This window comes from Lucilia sericata, unplaced genomic scaffold (assembly GCF_015586225.1).
Source record: "Lucilia sericata isolate MDLA Ls3-8-SP2 unplaced genomic scaffold, ASM1558622v1 Contig000125F_arrow, whole genome shotgun sequence".
NCBI classification, from domain to species: Eukaryota; Metazoa; Arthropoda; class Insecta; order Diptera; family Calliphoridae; genus Lucilia; species Lucilia sericata.
Window position 1 is genome coordinate 479,281 of NW_023994157.1, and position 21,105 is coordinate 500,385.

Genomic DNA, 21,105 nt, shown 5'->3' on the forward strand with positions numbered 1-21,105 from the left:
GAAATTAAACATACTGATATTAAGTATATTATCATTAGATAAAACTACAACATTTTTATAAAATTTAAGAAAAAGTATAATATAATTGTCGCACTATTTTAATAAAAAAAAATTAAATTTAAATTAAAAATTTGTGTGGAGAATAATTTTTAACTAATATTAGAAAAATAATTTTAAAATTAACAAAAATGTTTGCATAAATTAATATTTCGTAAATTTTACCATATTTATTAAAAATTCATTTTTTTCAATTTATGTAAATAAATTTTTTTTATTTTGCATTATCCTAACATATTTATATTATAAATCTCTTTGTAAGTCTGTTCGTTTGTTTGTTCGTCAATTACGCCTAAACGACTGGACCGAAAATTTGGAACATAGTTAGATCTATACTTGGAGAGTGTTATAGGCTATATTTTTTTAGAACTTGGACTAAGAAGGGGCAAAAAGGGGACAAAATGGGTGAAAAACGGGCAAAATGAGTACTTTTGATAGTAAATACTGATTTTGTCTATCCTTAAGCAAAAGCATTTTCGATTAAACTACTTAATTTTTTAGAAATATATATTAGCAAAGTGCCGTTGCGAAAATTGGACCGGAAGGGGACCAAAAAATAGGCCAAATGGCGAAAATCTGACAAAATAGTACTTTTGTGATTTAAGAACGATTTTTTCTATTCTAAAGCCAAAATATTATAACCTATAAGACATATGTACATATATTTAGAAATCCCACCCTTAGGGGTAAGAAAGGGAAATCAGTATTTGCTGCGTAAATGGACTCAATAAATGCATATTTTCTAAAAGAGGGTTATATGGGGATAGGTGGTTAATATGGGCCTATCCTTCTAAATTTTGGTAAAGGTATTTACGTCTACATTAAAGTATTTATGTAGAATATCGCCGTAATATTAGTGTTTGTAAGTGAACTTGAACCATCAAGTTCTTTTATGAAGGGGACTTTATATGGGGGATGTGATCAAATGAGGACCGATCATTACGAAAATCAGCAGTGTCATTAAAACTTATATAAAACTATGTTTTGCCGATTTTTGGTGTGAAACAAGAACATTTAACATATTTATGAGCTCAAAGCCATATTCAGGGGTGCGATTGCATAGGTGCTATGCGAAATAATTGTTCTTTGGTAGAGTATGTGCCAAATTTCATCAAATTATCTTGCAAATTGCGACCTGTAGCATGCACATAATGTTTTTAATTACACTTAAACGGCTGGAACGATTTTCTTTAAATTTCAGAGATATGTATGTGTATTCGAAAGTCCACCCCTAAGGGAAAACAGGAAAAAGAAATTCAAACTAAACGGGCAAAAACGGCTAATTATGTGTTCCTTTGCTATATTTTTGTACTTTTATGAAATTTGAGAAATATATGTATATTTTTTATTAATATTATTCCATAATCGTTAAAAAATGTTTTTACATCATTAAAGAAGGAAAGGTTCCTCTCTGACGTGATTTTCTTAATAAATGTTCTACAACTTCGATTTCTGAAATGATACAAAATATATTAAACAAAATACATAAATTTGAATAATTCAATGGAGAAAGAGGGTATGGATAGTATTTTTGGTACTGTGTTGGTACCTTTTATAAATATTGTTCAAATTCAAGGAAATTTCTTTTATAGCATTATAAGGTCACAAAGAAATTGTAAGGAGTTTCTTCATAAGGAGACCTTCAGCACTAACTAAATAGCTTTAGAATTATAATTTTGGAAATTTTTATATTTCTGAATGTTGAAAAATTTCAGAAATTGATCTATGGACATAAAGCAGATGTTTTAGTTTCTTCTGACGGGAGAATACTTAAGTATAATATTATGAAACCACTTAAAACCATGGATTTTTTCAGTGTATAGACAATGATTAGTATTTACTCCCAAAAGTAGGAATTTTGTCTCTTTTTCATACACATAACCCTTCTTGTCCCTTCTTATCCAAGTTTTGAAAAAGAATATAGTATATCACACCATACACCTATATATCTAACTATGTTTCAAATTTAGTGTAATTAAAAACATTATGCACACGCTACAGGTCGCAATTTGCAAGATAATTTGATGAATTTGGCACATACTCTTCCAATCCTATTGAAAATGATTAAAATCGGACCATTATTTCGCATAGCCCCCATACAATCGCACCCCCGAATATGGCTTTTGAGCTCATAAATATGTTAAATGTTCTTGTAACACACCAAAAATCTGTAAAACTAAGTTTTTTATAAGTTTTAATGACACTGCTGATTTTTGCAATGATCGGTCCTCATTTGATCACATCCCCCATCAGGGATGGAAAATGAGATTTTGTTTCAGTATCAAAAATTATTTTAGAGGGTACTTTTTTGGATCTTAGAGTACTAAAATATTTTTTTTTGCTGAAAGTTGTTAATTTTTTAAATACACCTTCACATATTTAGACATTTTTAAATAATTAACAACAGAAGTAGAAAAGGTATTATATATACCGTAGGGTGATCGATTATTCGACATTTTCCAAAAACCGGTTTTCGAGTAGTTCGAATAGTTGACATTTGAAAAAAACCGGTTGATATTTTTCAAATTCAGAGAAAACGGATTTTTATTATACATAAAAACATCTAGTTTAATTTGAAACAAAAATTATGACCCGAACTGATTTTTTAAAATAAACATTATTTCTTTAATGTAAAAAATTGGGAAGAATCATAATCCTAGTTTATTCTAAAGTCCCTGTTTAGTAAATTTTCATAGGCATTCCAACACTGCTATAATATTTCAGCGCCAAATTAATTATTGTAATTGGAATATAATCTTAAGATTGATAAAATTTTATCCAATAGTTATTCCAATCAATTTTACAAATAAATTTTTTTAATTAATTAGGAAAATCAAAAAAGTTTAACCAAAGGTGCTTTAGAAAAATATACTCTAGTTTCTTGACTCGAATATTTTAAAATTTAGACAGGCTGTATTATTATTTATTTCAAAATTTAATTGAAGTAATCTTTGAATACAAAGCAAATAAAAGTATTCGAAACCGGCTTTTAAAAAGTTAAAAAACCGGGTTATTCGATATTCGAAAAAATCAACATTTAGAAAAAACCGACATTGGTAAATAGTTAAACTGAAAAATTTTATTGATAATAGAATGAAACCATAAAGTGTTATATACCATTGTAAAGCTAATGAAATTACGCGTATGCTGATGTACATATTAAGTATGTTAGATAAATATAGCTAACAGAATACCTGGGACAAAATAGAGTTTAAAATATTAAGATAAAATACAAAATATAAAGAATTTCGAAAAACAGAAAAAACCATTTCGGTGAAATTTAGGTGAGGTGAGGTTTATAATATAATAATTTCAATTAATTACATTATATATTTCTATGTAAAAATATGAAAAACTTAAAATTTTCCCGAAAAATTACGACATTTGTAATCATTTTGGTGTTGTATACAAATTTGTGTATGTCATTGAAATCGTCTCCCAAGGACCTTTCATATGATACTAAATTTGCATATGGTTTATTTGTCAAAAATGCGAAAAAAATAACATAAAAACCCTAAAAAGGACCTTTTTATCCTTTGATCCAGCTCACCAAATATTGACGTCAGGACAAAAATTTTGAGAAATGGTATCTTAGAATGAACTAAATTTTCATTTTTGGTGGGAACATCAGCAATTTCCATTTTGGGGCCACCCTAATATACATATGTGTTATTAAATTAAAATTCGATGTACATAGGTGTTCATTTTTTAAAAAATCAATAGTCATATCAAATTCTACACATGAGACCATACATAAGACCATCCATGACATGAAACAGTAATTTGCTTTAAAGTCCAAATAATTTTCACCAAAAAATTTCTCTTATTATCTATGGTTGAATTCTTAATTTCAAAACATATCGTTTTATATTAGATAGAAATTGAGTCCTTCGAGCTTCTATCATTTGGAAATAATTAGTTTTAAAGTCAAATATTTTTTCAAAATTGAAATTTTTGGTAATTTTTTTCATATAATATTAACAATGGAATTTAATTAGATTAATATTCATATAATGTCAATCAAGATAAAAATTCGAAATGAGCTGCATTGGTTATTTGCAAAACATACTTCTAAAAAGTGGCTTTTAAAACTAGATTTCAAAACATTCTTAGAATTTCATTTTCTCATTGTCTGATTATGTTTTATCATAACGATAAATTGACATTTTACATACAAAAATTATTTTAACCGGCAGTATATCCACCTGTTAAACGATAACCGGAGGTTGAGATATTGGCCTGAGAGTATCAAATAAGACTCGGGAGTATCACGGTACTTTTGAACATCAAATAGTATCAAAAAAAGTACCATCGTACCAAATTTGCCATCCCTGTCCCCCATATAATGTCCCCTTCATAAAAGGACTTGATGGTTCAAATTCACTTATAAACACTAATATTACGGCGATATAATAACTTTAATGTAGACGTTAATCCCTTTACCAAAATTTATAGGGATAGGCCCCTATTAACCACCTACCCCCATATAACCCTCTTTCAGAAAATCCAATATGTCAATAAATTGTTAAAATATTTCTGAAATAAAGTAAAAATTAATTTAAATGTTTTATTATTAAAAAAATAATCAACATTTGTAACGTAATCACTGGTGTAGGGCATCATATCGTCAGCCATGATCAACTATAAATTTTTACTTGTTTATTTATTTATTTGTTTTATTTATTCACAGCACTAGTTTGAATTGTCTGAAAATATGCATTTATTGAGTATCTTTACGCAGCAAATACAGATTTCCCTTTTTTTTACCGGCTTTTTCCCCTAAGGGTGGGAGTTCTAAATATATGAACATATGTCTGAGACTATCAAAATCATAGTTTATAATATTTTGGCTTTAAAATAGAAAAAATCGTTCTTAAAGCACAAAAGTACTAATTTTGTCAGATTTTCGCCATTTGACCTATTATTTTGTCCCCTTCAGTCCAATTTTCGCAACGGCACTTTATTAATTTATATTTCTAACAAATTAAGTAGTTTAATCGAAAATGATTTTGCTTAAGGATAGACAAAATCAGTATTTACTATCAATAGTACTCATTTTGCCCGTTTTCACCCATTTTACCACCTTTTTGCCTCCTCCTAGTCCAAGTTCTGAAAAAAATATATAGCCTATAACACTCTCCAAGTATAGATCTAACCATGTTCCAAATTTGAGGCGTGATTGACAAACAAACAAACAAACGAACAGACTTACAAAGAGATTTATAATATATATTAGGATTCGCATTCAGTAAGGAGCGAGTATTTTTAAAAAATAAAAAATAAAATACCTTTTATAGATAATTCAATAAAAAATAGAATATTTCTGTGTTGAATATTATAGAAAATTCAAAAATATGATTTGATGAACGAAAAAGTACTAAAGTCCCTTTCATGAGATTCTTATTCACTCAGGTCCCTACTTGTTAAATTTTTTATTTCTATGTTCAATATCGTAAAAAATTCAAAAGGTACCTTTTAAAAAACGAAAAAGTACAAAAATCTCCCTAAATAAATTCTCATTTAATAAGGACCACGTGTTCCGGTTGCCCATTATAGAGTACCCTTTGGTACTTATGTCGAAAAATATTGCATTGTCAGTCAATAATTAAATATGTACATATGTATTTATACGTCAATAAATAGAAAAAGTTTTCTTAATGACTCTCTGACTCTGAGCAAATATTTTAATTAATAAGATTGATGACAAAAGTCACATTCAGCATAATTTGACGGCTTTTCAAAGTTGGTAAATTGAGTTGCAATAACTAGGATCTATAAAGCGGAAGATATATGGATGGATTTGGGTATGAGCTCCGTAATACAAATAACAAAAACTGTTTTTGGACCGATTCAATACGGTACTATGGATGTTATAAAAAGGGTCCCAAATGATTGAACCATATTCGAGGTCTTACTAGGGAAATGTAAAGTTGTTTTGTTATCAATAAATCAGTAAATTCCTTAGACCATCGTTTAATAAAACCGAGTACAGATGTATTTAAAATTTTTCTTGTATCACCCGTTTTTTATCCTCAAATATAAAAATTTCCAAAAATCCATCCTTAGTGGATCTACATTACCAAAAATACATCTAGTGGTGGCAAAAATAATAGAAACGTCTTTATTTTGTGTTGAAAACAAAATTTTCTCAAAAACTACCCGTTAGAATTTGATGATTAGTATCTGAAATAAAAGGTATTTATCTCTTCTTTCATATGATATATATCTATTTTACAGATTTTTGTGCTCCATGGTATTTTATTGGCATTCAAAAAATTTGGCTTTGGAAAAAATAATAGAAACAGTATTGCAAAGGGCCATAAGCTAAGATATCATAAAAAACATATTTTGTTTTCCTACTTTTTAAACCATTCCTTTTTTTGAGTTAGATCGTATTGTCTCTATAATAGTATTAATTCTTATACATTTATCTACCTAAAAATCTAGACCAATTATACAAATTTTGAAATTTTTTGAACTTTTTGTGTTAAATCTATCTTAGCTTTAAATAATTTTTACACTTTTAAACCTCCTGCATCCAGAGAAAAAACATAGTTGTGGTAACCATGTTCTAAGAGCAACATACTATGGTTAAAATTATGATTGTAGTCTAAACATATTATCGTTATTGTAACAATTTTAAAATGCATTATGATTAAATATCCTGGAAATATTTTTCTATTTATCATAATATTGTTATACTTGATCATATTACGATCCAATGTGGTCAAAATTTCGTTTAAAAATATGTATGAAAATCAAAATAAATTTGACTGAATTAGTAAAATTACGGTTTCTAAAAAAGTAAATATATATATATATATATATATATATATATATATATATATATATATATATATATATATATATATATATAAATATATTATACTTACAATACTTAACACAATTCGCAAATTTCAATTTGCTTCACTGCATTATTTTATACAAACTGAAATACTTAAACATTTAATGTTACAAACCAAATGAGAATTATTTCAACTCATTTTATTGTCGCGTAAAAAAACACACACGAAAAAATAATCTGTATGAGTAAATGTGTGTGGCAAAATTTGTTTTGTTGTTGTATTCATTTGTTGTTGTATCAGCAGACAACATAACATATAATGGTTATTTATAACAACATAACATACAATGGTTATATAACATAATATATAATGGTTATAAATGGTTGTAAATAACATAATATGTTTTTATTGTTCTCATTATTTAATTGTAAAAATAATTACGTTCCAGTGAATCATACTCAAATTTATAATTGCCTTGAACATAGAATGTTTACAGTAACTAAAATTATGTTAAAATCTAATTAAAATAACACTTACATTTTTTTGAAAACAATATATTGTTACAGTAAACATGGTGTAGTTATAGTAACGAACCATGCCGGTTTTTCTGCGTGTGTAGCGGGTTAAATTGCAAAAAATTTAAATATTGCTCAAAATTCGGGGCAAAAATCGGTGGATTACCTATTACACAGTGAGACAAAATAAACGAAAATTGAAATACCTGGAAATTGACACTATTTTTCTGAAAGGTGGATCCGAGTAGAACAAAAATATGTTTTTGAAATTTGCCGAACACCTCCAAAATCTGGAGTTACGGGTAAAAAACCGGGTTTTCCTACTGAAGCGGAAGCCTTTATAATGACATACAGTATTGTTCGAAACCTAAGCAACTTGTTTTGGCATTGTATATAAAGTGCTATATTTTCTATTTTAATTGATTTATTCAAAATTATATAATTGATAATAATAATATTATGTGTCTATATTATAATAACAACAACAAAATTTTAATTCCATTTCGATGTGAGTTACAAGAAAATAATAACTGAATTAACTCCATAAATAGCTATTCGAAACTTAAGCAACTTTTTGATCTTCTTATGAAAATCTTTGGTCGTTTTGAGTTCCAAACACCTTTATTGAATAGAGTAGTTACTAGTGTAGTTCGTAATGAATCCCAATCGGATTTTAAGCCATTCGCCAGCTGTAATGTTTTCTAAAACAGCGAGTTCCGAAATAGCACTTCAAAACGCCGAACAGCATCTCTAAGGGATTTGAGTCAGGAAATTTTGATGAAAATCAAAGAGTTTGGGTCCTATTACCCGATAAAAACTCTTAGATCAACTTTGCCAAAGCTTTTGGTTCATTATCATGCTGAAAATCGCAATAAAGTAAGTTGTTCTGTTCGGTGTACTCAATCATATGATTCATTTTGTTGGCGAAAAACGTCCCAAAAGGAAAAACAGTCCAACTTTGTATGTGTTTCAACATCAGGACTAACTCTTCTCTACAAAAAATGTGACCACAGCCTTAAATTGTTGCTCTCCATTCATTATTGGGCCTTTACTAAAAGGGTATATTGTAATATTTCCTTCAGCCTTCGAGCCTCGCATACTCTGTTTGAATTTAAGAAGGAAAATGTGGACCCGTTTGTAAATAAAACTGTTTTATTAGTCTTGCGTAATCTATTTCAATATTCTACCCAAAATTGTACAAAATTTTTGAAAAAATCGAATTTATTAAAGTAAACTCTGTGCCATGTCACTGCGGGATTCATATGCGGTTACATCACCGTACATTAAAGACTTGAAAAAGCATGGAGGTCAAACAATTAAGGTTGTGGGCAAGATTTTTAGTGAGTATAGTAAGTCCTGATGTTGAAATACAAATAAAATTGGATTGTTTTACTTTCTGGGACATTTTTGGCCAACAAAATAAATCATAGGATTAAGTACATTGAACAGAACAACTTACTTTATTGCAATTTTTAGCATGATAATGAACCAAAACCTTTGGCAAAGTAGGTGTTTGTAACTCAAGAGGACCAAAGATTTTCATAAGAAGATCAAAAAGTTGCTTAAGTTTCGAGCAGCTATTTATGGAGTTATTATTATGTAGACACATAATATTACTATTATCAATTATATAATTGTGAATAAATCAATTACAATAGGTTTCGAACAATACTTTATATAACGTTTAAGTAACCTGGAGAGATATGTGTGAATTTCACATATATATATATATATATATATATATATATATATATATATATATATATATATATATATAACTCAAGAGGACCAAAGATTTTCATAAGAAGATCAAAAAGTTGCTTAAGTTTCGAGCAGCTATTTATGGAGTTATTATTATGTAGACACATAATATTACTATTATCAATTATATAATTGTGAATAAATCAATTACAATAGGTTTCGAAGAATACTTTATATAACGTTTAAGTAACCTGGAGAGATATGTGTGAATTTCACATATATATATATATATATATATATATATATATATATATAACAATCGTTTGAACGTACAATTTTCCTTTTGCAACGTTGTCAGAAAAATCATTACTGACAAAAAAGTCAGTAATGAACCAACAAAAGTTTGGTTTGTACACAACTTATTTATATGAAATTTCATCGCCGTTCTTTTGTTTTTATGAACATTTAAGACATTTTCTGAAGGCGATCTTATATGGACTATTCGTCGTAAAATTTGGTGCAGACATTTCCGTTTGTATAAGACTTGTTTATATCAAATATCATCGCTCTACTGTTTTTTTAGGACAGTTATGGCTGCTTCAACTGTATTTGTATGAGGGCTATTTGAAAAAATCAATATATCAATATCAATACTTCGTGCTTTTAAGAGATTAATAAAAAAAGTTAATTTGAATAAAGAAAATGGCGAACCTTTTCAAGTTAATTGTGTATACTCGTATGTACATAGTACAAACAATTATTGGAATCACACACTTGATTTTACAATTAAAATTGAGATTTTTACCACATTTTCGATCCAAATGGACCGAAAAAATGGTTGATCTGAACAATATCTATTTTTTCCACTATTCATGGTAGTAGTGCTGTTAGACATACACAGAGAAAAAATATGGTTGTGGTAACCATAATCTAATAGCAACATATTATGGTTAGAATTATGGTTAAAATTAAAACATATTATGATCATTATTAGTATCAAAAAATATCATATGATAAGATATCATATTATGATTAAATGTAGTCCGAATATTCCATCATAATATAGTTTTATTAATCATAATGTGTTGTTGTTGCATCATAGTAACCAAAGCATGGTTTATGGTTCCAAATAATCATATAATAGTTTCAGGTTAGGTTAGGTTAGGTTGATAGGAGGATGTATACTACGTCAAATCCGAAGAAATACACCTAGGCCACTATCGGGCCTGTAGTGCGCTCCAATTCATGAAAAAAAATTTGTTCACTGAATGTATTATTTTCCCATGTTCAGAAACTCAGTTTCCTGGACGTAATTCCTAAGAATCTTCCAATCAGTTTTGGTTAAAAATGTTATTTCCGGAATAACATCACTTCCAAGATACTTGGATCTAACTTCGACGAATGCCTGACAGTGGCAAAGAAAGTGCTCCAGAGTTGCACTGTCCTCTCCACATGCTCTACATTCGTTTGAATCCGCACGTCCAATTTTGTATAGATGTGCACGTAATCCTGTGTGTCCACTCAGAATACGTACCATCGTACTAACCTCAAACTTGCTCATTTTGAGGAGATTTTTTGTCTTGCTCTCATTAGGGTAACCCCATAGAATCTTTGTGGTTCTACCCACCGTTTCATTATTCCAAGAGGCCTTATGGGATTCTCTCATCCATATTTTTAATTCAGCTTTTGTTGCGTCGAATGGTTTTGCGTTTGTCAGGTTAACTACATCGAGCTCCCTTCCCTTTAAAGCTATTACATTCACCCTTTCGTTGCCGACTACTCCCGAGTGGCCTGGTACCCATATGATGTAAACCTTACCTCCGGGAGAGTATTCAGTTAAAGCTTTCATACAATCCAATACGGTCTTAGATTTAATTCTATCACCTGATATCGCCCTAATTGCCTTCTGGCTGTCGGTAAATATATTAAGCCATGTGGTCGCCATATTTATTCTAAACCAATTTACACATTCCGTTATTGTTCGTACTTCTGCCTGGAAGCTTGTGTTATGATTAGGTAAACGGTGGTATATTTCTATTTCTTGGTCTTCAATATAGAACCCCAGGCCCACTTTGTCCCCTAATTTAGAGCCATCCGTGTAGCAACGGATTCCTACTGGTATTTGCTCCAATGTTCCGCTTGACCAAGACATTCTATCTGGGATTAGCGTTTCAAAGTTTCCAACATATTCTGTATCTGGTATGCGATCAGGCGCGTCCGATGAATTTGTATAACTTTCCAATGTGTCCAGTATACATTGATGACGTGTATAACCGTTATTGGCCAGTTCGCCTAAAGTAAAGAGTCGTTCGGCTGTAAGCGCCGCCTCATATCTTAAATATGTTTCAATGGGTGGAATATCTAGTAACGTTTCCAGAGCGTTGGTTGAAGTAGTACACATGGCACCACTTATACCCAAGCAGCATATACGCTGAACTCCCTGTAGTAGTTTGATATTACACTTTTTGTCCAAAGCAGTCCACCAGATTATTGAAGTATAAGCTAGAATTGGTCTAATTACACTTTTATAAAGCCAATTTGTCATAGTAGGACTAAGACCCCATTTCATGCCTATGGTTCTCCTACATATCGCCCATCACCGATGTGCCTTGTTGATCCTATCCTCAATGTGGTGTCTCCATTTTAATTTCCGGTCAAGTATTACACCTAAGTACTTAACTTTGTCTGTCACCGGTATCTTCTTGCCCAGGAAGCAAGGTTCAGTATATGTAGAAATTTTTGTCTTTCTTGTGAAAAGACAGATTTCCGTCTTCGCCGGGTTAACATTGAGACCTCTCGGTTGAGCCCAGCTCAAGGCCGTATTCAGAGCCTCCTCAGCTCTTCTACACAAGTAATTTGGATCCTTTCCCTTTAAAAGTATTACGACATCGTCTGCATAGCAGACAGGTCTAAGTCCTTTCTCGGTTAGGGTCCTTAGGAGGCTATTAATCGTGGTAACCCTGGGTGACAAAATGCCACCCTGTGGTATACCGCTTCGATGTCAATGCATACCGCCAGTGTATACAGTTTCCTATCGAAAGATTCACCTATGTAGTGGACGACTTCGTTTAAAACGTCTACCGATCGTCCCTTTACATAAGCATATTTAAGGTCTTTGTATGGTATACTGCTTTTAACCATGCTATCGACTATCCGTTCCAAGGTTTTAAGTAGGAAGGACGTAAGACTTATCGGTCGATAGGACTTAGGTGTCGCATAGCTAGGTTTCCCTGGTTTGGGTATAAATATTACCCTTGCATCTTGCCATTTAACTGGGGTATATGCCAATTTTAAGCATGCAGTGAATATCTGTGACATATGTACGGAAACCAGTCCCGCCTCCATCTGCAAAAGTGCCGGGAAAATGCCATCCGGCCCTGCAGTTTTATAGGGAGCAAAGCTCTTGATTGCCCCTTTAATCAATATCGGTTCAACTATGTTATTCGATATACCGGGTGGGAAATGAGAGTCCATTAGGAGTTTCACTGTCTCCTCCATATCCTCAAGCCTCCTGCCCGTGTCATCGATCATAGATTCCGGTTGGACATGAGTTTTGGATAGGAATTTTTTTATCTTCGATACGTCATTTACGCTATCTACCTGTTCACAGAAAAGTTTCCAGGAGTCTCGTTTGGCTTTTCGAACGATTTTATTATATTCACCAAGTTTACTACGATGCTCATCCCAGTATACTGCGGTCTTTTTACGCCGTGCCCGGTTAAATAGTTTGCGAAGAGTCTTCCCAAGGTTCCGGATCTCCCAGAATCTAATCTAATACTTCTTCTCTGATTCTATTGACGAAGGTAGCTTTATTACCTAAGTTCAATGTTATCAAGTCTTTAGTATTAAGGAAATCCATGAGGGCTTGTCCCCTGCGATTGGTGTTTGTACTACCCCAAGCTACATGATGGGAGTTGGCATCACAACCTATTACAATTTTCTTATTTTTCCTTTGTGCCTCTTCAACTAGTTTCATCAGATCGACGTTGGTGGTAGTGCCGGAGAATCGAACGGCAGGTAAACAGATGCAAGGAATATGTTGCCGCGGCCTTGCTTCAGCACCGTTGCATCCGATGTTAATAATCCTGTGGAGAGGAGAAAACATAAGTTCTTGTGACATAAGATACATGTTCTCGGGTGAGACCCTGTATCAGCGTAGGAAAGTTGGAAATTTACGTGATTTAATCCAGAAACCTTGTTCATTTTAGCCATCAGAGCGTTTGTAGCTGTCTCGCTCCGATGGAGGTTTATTTGGATAACCTCAATAATGGTCATCCATTAAACTGTCTTCCAGCGAGTTGGTGGTCACCTCCTCGCTCTTTGGGTTTGACTCCTCCGGGTAGCCTGAAGTGGCTATTAATGCAGTGGGTACTGTTGATGGCTCTGCGGTGTCCTTATCAGGCATAGGAATAGCAGTATTTTTAATAGACACATTCCCAATTCTGGAGAGCACTGCTGTTCTGTCTTCTGGCGGGTGAGTGATTTCCTCCTCGCTTTTAGGATTTGACTCCTCAACATTGCCAGTACTTGCTAATGATGCTTTGGGTACTGATTTCTATAATGGTTTCAAGTAATCACATGGCTTCACGTAACCATATTATGGTTACATATTAAGCATAATATGGTTAATCTAATGTGTTCGGTATAAATTGTAATTATTTTTTTTGTTTTCCTTTAAACAAACACAAAACTTCCAAGCACTGGTATTCCCATAAATAAAAATTAATATATTCACACTTTCATATCAATATTAAGATAATTTACAATTTTTTTTAATTATTAATTTTTTAATGTATTTTTCATGTATTTTATATTTCTTTTAAATTTTATAATGTTGTCTACGATTATATTTTTAGATATTATTTATTTTTCACAATTATTTTTACACTTCGTTTCTTCAACACTTTATTTAATCCGATCTAGTACTGATATAAAAATGATATAAAAACGATACCAAAATATTTTTAATAGTACACGTATTTTGCTTATATCTTATACCATTCAATGGTTGTTTGAAAGTTTAAATGGCTCTAAATAATATAATATGTTTACATAGTTATCATTATTTATTTGTTGTAAAAATAATTATTTTTCAGAGAATAATTCAAATTTACAATTGTCATAAATATATAAATGTTTACAGTAACTAAAATAATGATGAAATTCAATAAAAATAACAATTGTTTGGTTATGACAACAAAATATTGTTACAAAAAACATAGAATAGTTGTCCTAACCATTCCGAACCATGTTTTTTCTCTGCGTGTTAACAAAAAAATAGGTGTGAGATTTACTTTTAAATAAAAAGCGACATAAATCGTAAAAATTTACTTCAATGGAGTGGAGAGTTCGACAATTAGTTGTTAAGCACCGGCAACATAAAAAATATTAAATTATTATTACCAAATCCTTAAGATGTTAAGCAAACTTAGTTACAAATGCATTTAAACTAAAATATAACGTTACGATGTTTAATCCTTCAACTAAATGGAGGCATACTAATTGCTCTAAAAGGGTTTTAAGGGTAACTGGGAATACTATTTTATCCTAATGCAGCGAAAATGATTATTTATAGCAAAATTATCGATTGAAATTGTTAAAATAATTTTTTTTTATTGTAAGATGAGGAAATATTTTGACTCGGCGTTTGTAGCATAGTGTAGACAAGAAAATGTAAAAAAGCAAAATATCCTTTTATGGACGAAAAAATACGTTTTTTTTTTGTAATTATAAAAAAATATCAAAAGAGACATAAAGTAAAAGAAAGTAAAGTATGAATATCGCAATGGATATGTTTACATTGATTTGTTGAAAAAAGTTATTAAATCACACTGTGATAAAAATTACGCTTTCATAATGTATATTTCAACAAAACAGTCACTCTAAGGACTCATTGAATTTGGAGAGTGCATGGTTTTGATGTAGAACCCGAAAATTTTTCAGTAGACAAGTCAATTATCCGACCTTAAATCTGTGGAAAACCTATGAGACAAATTAAAAAAAAAAAATATATTAAACATTTCTGTAGCAAAGAAAAGTAATTTTGGATTTTTTTTCAAAATAACGGTAAAAAACCAGGGTATGTCCTGCCCTAAGGCAATTTCGTCCTTAATAGCAATTATTGATAAAATTAATGATTGCGGCTATTGATAGTCCCAATAAATATTTATTCAAAATACCAACAGTCTTGGCGTATTTTTTCAAATCTTTTTTCTTTTTTCTCATCTTTTTGACCAAAAAAAAAAAAAAATCAGTGCATTTTTCACAATTCAGTTGAAATCTTATTTTCTAATCTTAGAAATATTTTCAATATTAAAACAGATTTATATCGATTTTTATGTAAATTACACACCTACATATTTTTTGTTCATGTGTGTACATATCAGAGAACTGCAATGGGTGATTGAAAAATATTCACACCCTAAAAACAAGTAAGAAAGTATAGTCGGGCGTGGCCGACCATATGATACCCTACACCAGTTATGAATATTAAATGTGATTTATTTTTCATAATAAAGCATTTATCTTCAACATTCCCTTGTTCCGATACATTTAAGCAATTTATGGATTAAAAACTAATTTTCTGAAAGAGGCTTTATATGGGGGCTAGGGACAAATATGTACCAAGCCCGCCGATAAAATTTTGTGAATATATTTATATTTACATAATATTTTATTGTGCTGAATTTCATCGCGATATTTGTGTTTATAAGTTAATTTGGGACATTCAAGTAATTTTCTGAAGGGGACTTTGTATGGGAACTAGGGTCAAATGGGGCCCGATCTTTATGAAATTTGCCAGGGTCATTAAGACCCGCTAAAGTGGTGTACGGTATAATGATTATATTTTTGTGAATTTTTATTCAAATGTTCAAAATTGTTTCAACAAAAAAATAAAATTTGTTTTTAAATAAATCAAATTTGTACATTTTGTTTTTTTTTTTTTTTGTGAATAAAATCATTGCTCAATTCATTCTAATCAATTTGAGTGTTTATTCGATCGACTCAGAAATTATTTGTTTGATTAGAAATAAAACTCAAAACGGCAACAATCAATGTGTGTGATTTATTGCCAAAAAATTTATTAAAAACTTTGAGTTTTTTGAAACCATAGAGGAATGAAATTCGTTGGACTTCTTTAGTAATCCCATTCACAATAACGCCCTTTCTCTTCTGCTGCAACAATTTTTAACAGTGTGACCAGGTCTCAAAAAATGTTGCAGCTAAATCCCATCCAAAATAATGCTAGAAAAAATGCTAAATTGATTTTAAAATGCCAAAAAAATGCTAAAATTTTTTAAGTGTTTTTATGAACAATTCATATTAATTTGTAACTGAAATTCATTGTAATTTATAACAAGTAAGAAAGTATATTCTGCCGTGGTTGACCATATGAGTATAAAATTTGATTTATTTTTCGTAATAAAGCATTTATGTTGAATTGAACCTTGGTTCCGATATATTTGAACTAATTTTCTGAGAAAGGCTTTATACATTTGTATAGTATGGGGGCTAGGTAAACTAAAGGAAGGACTTTAACCATTTTTAAAAGGTTTTGTCATTGGATCAAAAAGCATGCGTGCTTATTGTTTTGAAAATTTCAACCTCTACCAGACGGTCAGACTTACATGGCTTAATCGATTCAGAAAATGATTCTTAACCTATTCAGCTAAATGAAATAATGTGGATGATAATGAACACTCATTACCAAGTAATGTATGAAATAACTACTGGCTATTACCAATAATTTCAGATTTTTTGCTGGGATGTAATGTCTCTAACTTTAAAATATTTCTGAATGCAAAAATTACATTAAAACTCTATTAATTAAACTAGTTGCTCATGGTATATGTGTTTTCGGAAGGAAAAGTATAATATTTCTAGTTTTACTTTTTTTATATAAACAATTTTATTTGTAAAAATTATATGTTTCATTCCATGAGCAAACAAAAAGTATTAGTTTGTAAAATAGCGTACTGACCGTATTTGTAAAAATATATGAAATCTCTTGAATTATTTCTATCACCTCGAATTTAAAAAAGCATTGGGTTCCAGAAAAATATTTTAGAATACAACATTTTAAAGTATTCACTTGTATTGGCGTAATTTTAAGTTATTTATCTTCATAAATCTTTTGACATTATTTTGAATTACAGTGTAAATTATTACATTTCTCATATTTCTTGTTGCTTGTGTTTGTTGGGTAGACATTTAATTCTGATTTTTTCCGGTTAAACCTATTTCCAATATAAATCTTTTTTGCAAAAATTTTTCTTTTTTTTTTTTTTTGTTTATATACTAAAATTGCAAAAAAAGCTAAAAATGCTAAAAATATTTTATAAATATGCTAAATAAAATGCCAAATGCTAAATTAAAATTTTACAGCTAAATCAAAATAAAAAATGCTAAATCTAGCTGCAAAAATGCCAAAATGGTCACACTGATTTTTAAACATTTGGACTCTTAAATTGCAAAAATAACTCTATATTGCTTAAAATTGCCAATAATTTGGGTAATATTGAAGTCTATCCTTGCGCTTCGTCTATAATGTATACAAATCTTTACAAATTTGCTCTAACTCTTAATATTAGTCATTTGACATTTTTTAAAAGTAGTTTTTTCATGTCCATATATCTTAAATTCACATTAATCAGTTCAATCATAACGTTCTGATTATATTAATTAATTTTTAAATGTTTTGATTTTATTCAAAACCATATTTTTTCATTCAAATGTGTGAATAAAAAATTGTGTTTAAAAATACAATAATTTAAATTGTTTTTTCTTTGTTTTGTTTTTTTATACGAATGTGTTGTTTTGAAATATTTGAATTTGATTTTATTAAATATTGAATTTTTTTGAATGAACTAAACTGAATAAAAAAATTTATTGTATGATTAAATCAGGAAAAAATTGCTTTTTGCAGTTCTCTGGTACATATGTATGTATGATTTGTAGTGTTTATAAAAAACCGACTTTTGGAAAAACCGGGTTTTAGGTTAACCGAAAATTTACCATTTGTAGAAAACCGATTTGTCGGTTAACCGAGTATAAAAAAACGGCTAAACCGGTTAACCGAAATGTTTGGAAATCTTTAAAATATTGCAATATTTAGTTGAAAAATTTCATTTTGCGAAATATTATGAATTACTTAATAAGATACATATTTGCACTTTTTAGTATAGATACATATGTATGTTCATGAATATATCATAAGAAAACAAACTTATACAGATCTGAAGATATTATTGATTCGTTAGGTATATTGAAGTTGCCATAGGAGGGATAAATTGACCTTTGAATATATAATGCATCTATACCAATAACAAATTTTATGTCCAGGACTATCAAGTATAAATAGTGCTCAGACTCGCGACGATTCATCGGTAACGGAAGTAGACGACGACTGTCTCGACATAGACATTGAGCCCCTGCTTTAATTGTGACCTCCCTCCGCTCGCTACGCCTGTGGTTGTTCAAATTACTGTGAATGACGCTTAGTAATATTGACAAGTGTCATTCTGACTTCCTATCACTCAACCTAAGCACCATTACAGTTTGTGAAAAACCCCAGCAGTATAAATTCTCGGACAGCGACGACAACCCTTATGTTTCGATCTACCAAAATTTTTAAAAATCACAAGGAAAACATACAATTTTGTACTAAAAATTAGGTTTTTTGAAACCGGTTAACCGAGACTTAAAAACCGGATAACTCGGTTAACCGAAAACCAATGTTTTTAAAAAACCGGTTTGTGAAAAACCGAACTTTATTAGTTCATTGGAGCACTGATGACAAGTTTTATCGGTATTACCATGGAACAGCTTTTGCTATACGAAGAACGAATTCATCTTATAATGTGTACTGTGGTTTACTCGCCATTCGACTGCAAATTCTAGATGAAATACGTGGATATAAATTTTATAAACTCGAAGTTTCCTGAAGTTTCAAGTGTGCATTTTTCGGGTGATGCGTTTTATAAAATATCAAACAGGGACCGTAACTATTATGACTTGTATCATAAAAGTCACAAAATAAGTGTTATTTTTTGATTTTTATTTTTTTGAGCAGAAATAAAAGTTATTTTTTGACTTTTATTTTTTCGATCATAAATAAAAGCTATTTTTTGATTTTTATTATTTTTTTATTTTTTCGAGCTGAAGTAAAAGTTGTTTTTTTACTTTTATTTTTTGAGCAGAAATAAAAGTTATTTTTCGAGCAGTTATAAAAGTTATTTTTTGATTATTGAAAAATTAACGATTCTAAAGCAAAAACTTTTTTCTGCTCAAAAAATAGCTTTTATTTTTGCTTGAAAAAATTAAAGTCAAAAAATAACATTTATTTTTTGACTTTAAAATAAAAGTAAGAAAATTACTTTTATTTCTGCTCAAAAAAATAAAAATAAAAAAAGCATTGCACTTTCTTTAAATTTATTCCACGGCGATCAAAATGGTATACTTGATGTTGTTTTCCGATATTTTCTTGTGGTTGCTTTTTTTATTTAAAAATTCAAAAATAATTATTATTTTCGGTCCCTGATATCAAATTCTATACAATTTTTTAATAACAAGACTTGTTCACTAGTTGTAAATCAAACAATCACCTGTCATAATGAAGTGTTTTACAAAATACAAATTTAACAATTGCAAGGTGAAGTGAAGCGTAGGGACTTACGAAATTTGGCTCTAATCTTTCGAACAAAATTTGTGATAATCGGTCCATAATTTATTTATTTTACATTATACCACAAGCAATTTAAGGCCTTATGCAAAAACAATTATTAAGTTAACAATGGTTGTTAAAAGCTGTTTTTATATGGAAGTGTGTAGTAAACCATTGTTAATTTTAATAATCGTCGCCTTATGCAAGAATTTATGGGATAATCTAAATACAATATGTAATTAAACCACTATACATGAGAGAAAATACGAATAAAAAATTAAATGATTCAAAAAACAAGAATGTTTCATTCGATCAGGGATGTATTTTTATGTAAACACATAGAAAAAAAAAAATAAACAGTTTTCATTCCATTCTTATTGTCATTTGATATAATCAAAATTTGGAGCATTTATTCTACTCTTAAGTACTGATTGTATGACGTACAAATTGCTTATACGGTTCATATATTATAGGCTCATCAAGTTGGACATCTTGAGTATTTTTGTTGAAAATTAGCAATGTTGACGACTTAATTACTTTGGAACCCGTAATCCGATTATAACAAATGAGGTCTCGTTCGACAGGACACCGATTACTTATTATTGCAATTTCATAAATTTTTTTTTTGGTCCTGGCTCAAGGACCATAAAAAGGAAAATGTCCGTTGTCCTTGAATATCCTCAAAATCCTGAAAAATTGTATTTTGTTTTTCTTAATTTTTTATTATAAAAAATAGGCAATAGAACTATTATTGCGATGTAAAAATTTTCTCTTCGGCTATTAGTAATTAACACATATAATTATTTTATTACACTTTTTTCGTCGGAGTTTTCTCTGGCCCATAGTGCGATGTTTTGTAATGTAAATTTTAAAATGAAATTGGAGGCTGTAAAAAAACAATTGAATTTAATACTGAAGATAAAATTGATTTTTTAATTGAATGTACACATATTAAAATACAAATGTATGTATAATTTTTGTTTATTCTAGGTTGATCTACTTAATGACTATCACCGTTATGTTTGGAATACTCTTTCCCCAATACTAAAGGAACAAGGAGATGAGATGACATTGTCCTGGTTAGAGCGAGAAACACGCCCAATATAAATATATGAGTTTAAAAGTATTTTCTTTATAATTTGTATACATTTATATTTTTAATAAAAAAAGACATATCAACCTGAAATGCAAAAGGTCGTAAAAACACTTTTAAAAATTTTACTGGAGAGACAAAAAACTAAGTAAAATGAAAACTATTGTTGCTATAAGTCGATTTTAGATTTGTTGGTTGTTATGGCTTTTTGCATTTCAGGTGAAGATATGCATTTATTTGAAGTCAATCAAAAAATTTATCTTTTATTTT

At 29.9% G+C, this 21,105-nt stretch overlaps 1 protein-coding gene across 2 annotated transcripts in view; it reads left to right on the plus strand.

Moving 5' to 3' along the window:
• The window catches only part of LOC119600880 (xaa-Pro aminopeptidase ApepP), a 124,010-nt gene extending 102,920 nt beyond the window's left edge, over window positions 1–21,090 (plus strand). For both annotated transcript variants that reach the window (XM_037951446.1, XM_037951448.1), the window contains one exon: window positions 20,733–21,090. In XM_037951446.1, coding sequence (XP_037807374.1) covers window positions 20,733–20,849 — 117 coding nt within the window. In that variant the 3' untranslated portion in view covers window positions 20,850–21,090. The remainder of the gene's footprint in view (window positions 1–20,732) is intronic.
• Window positions 21,091–21,105: the final 15 nt, after the last annotated feature.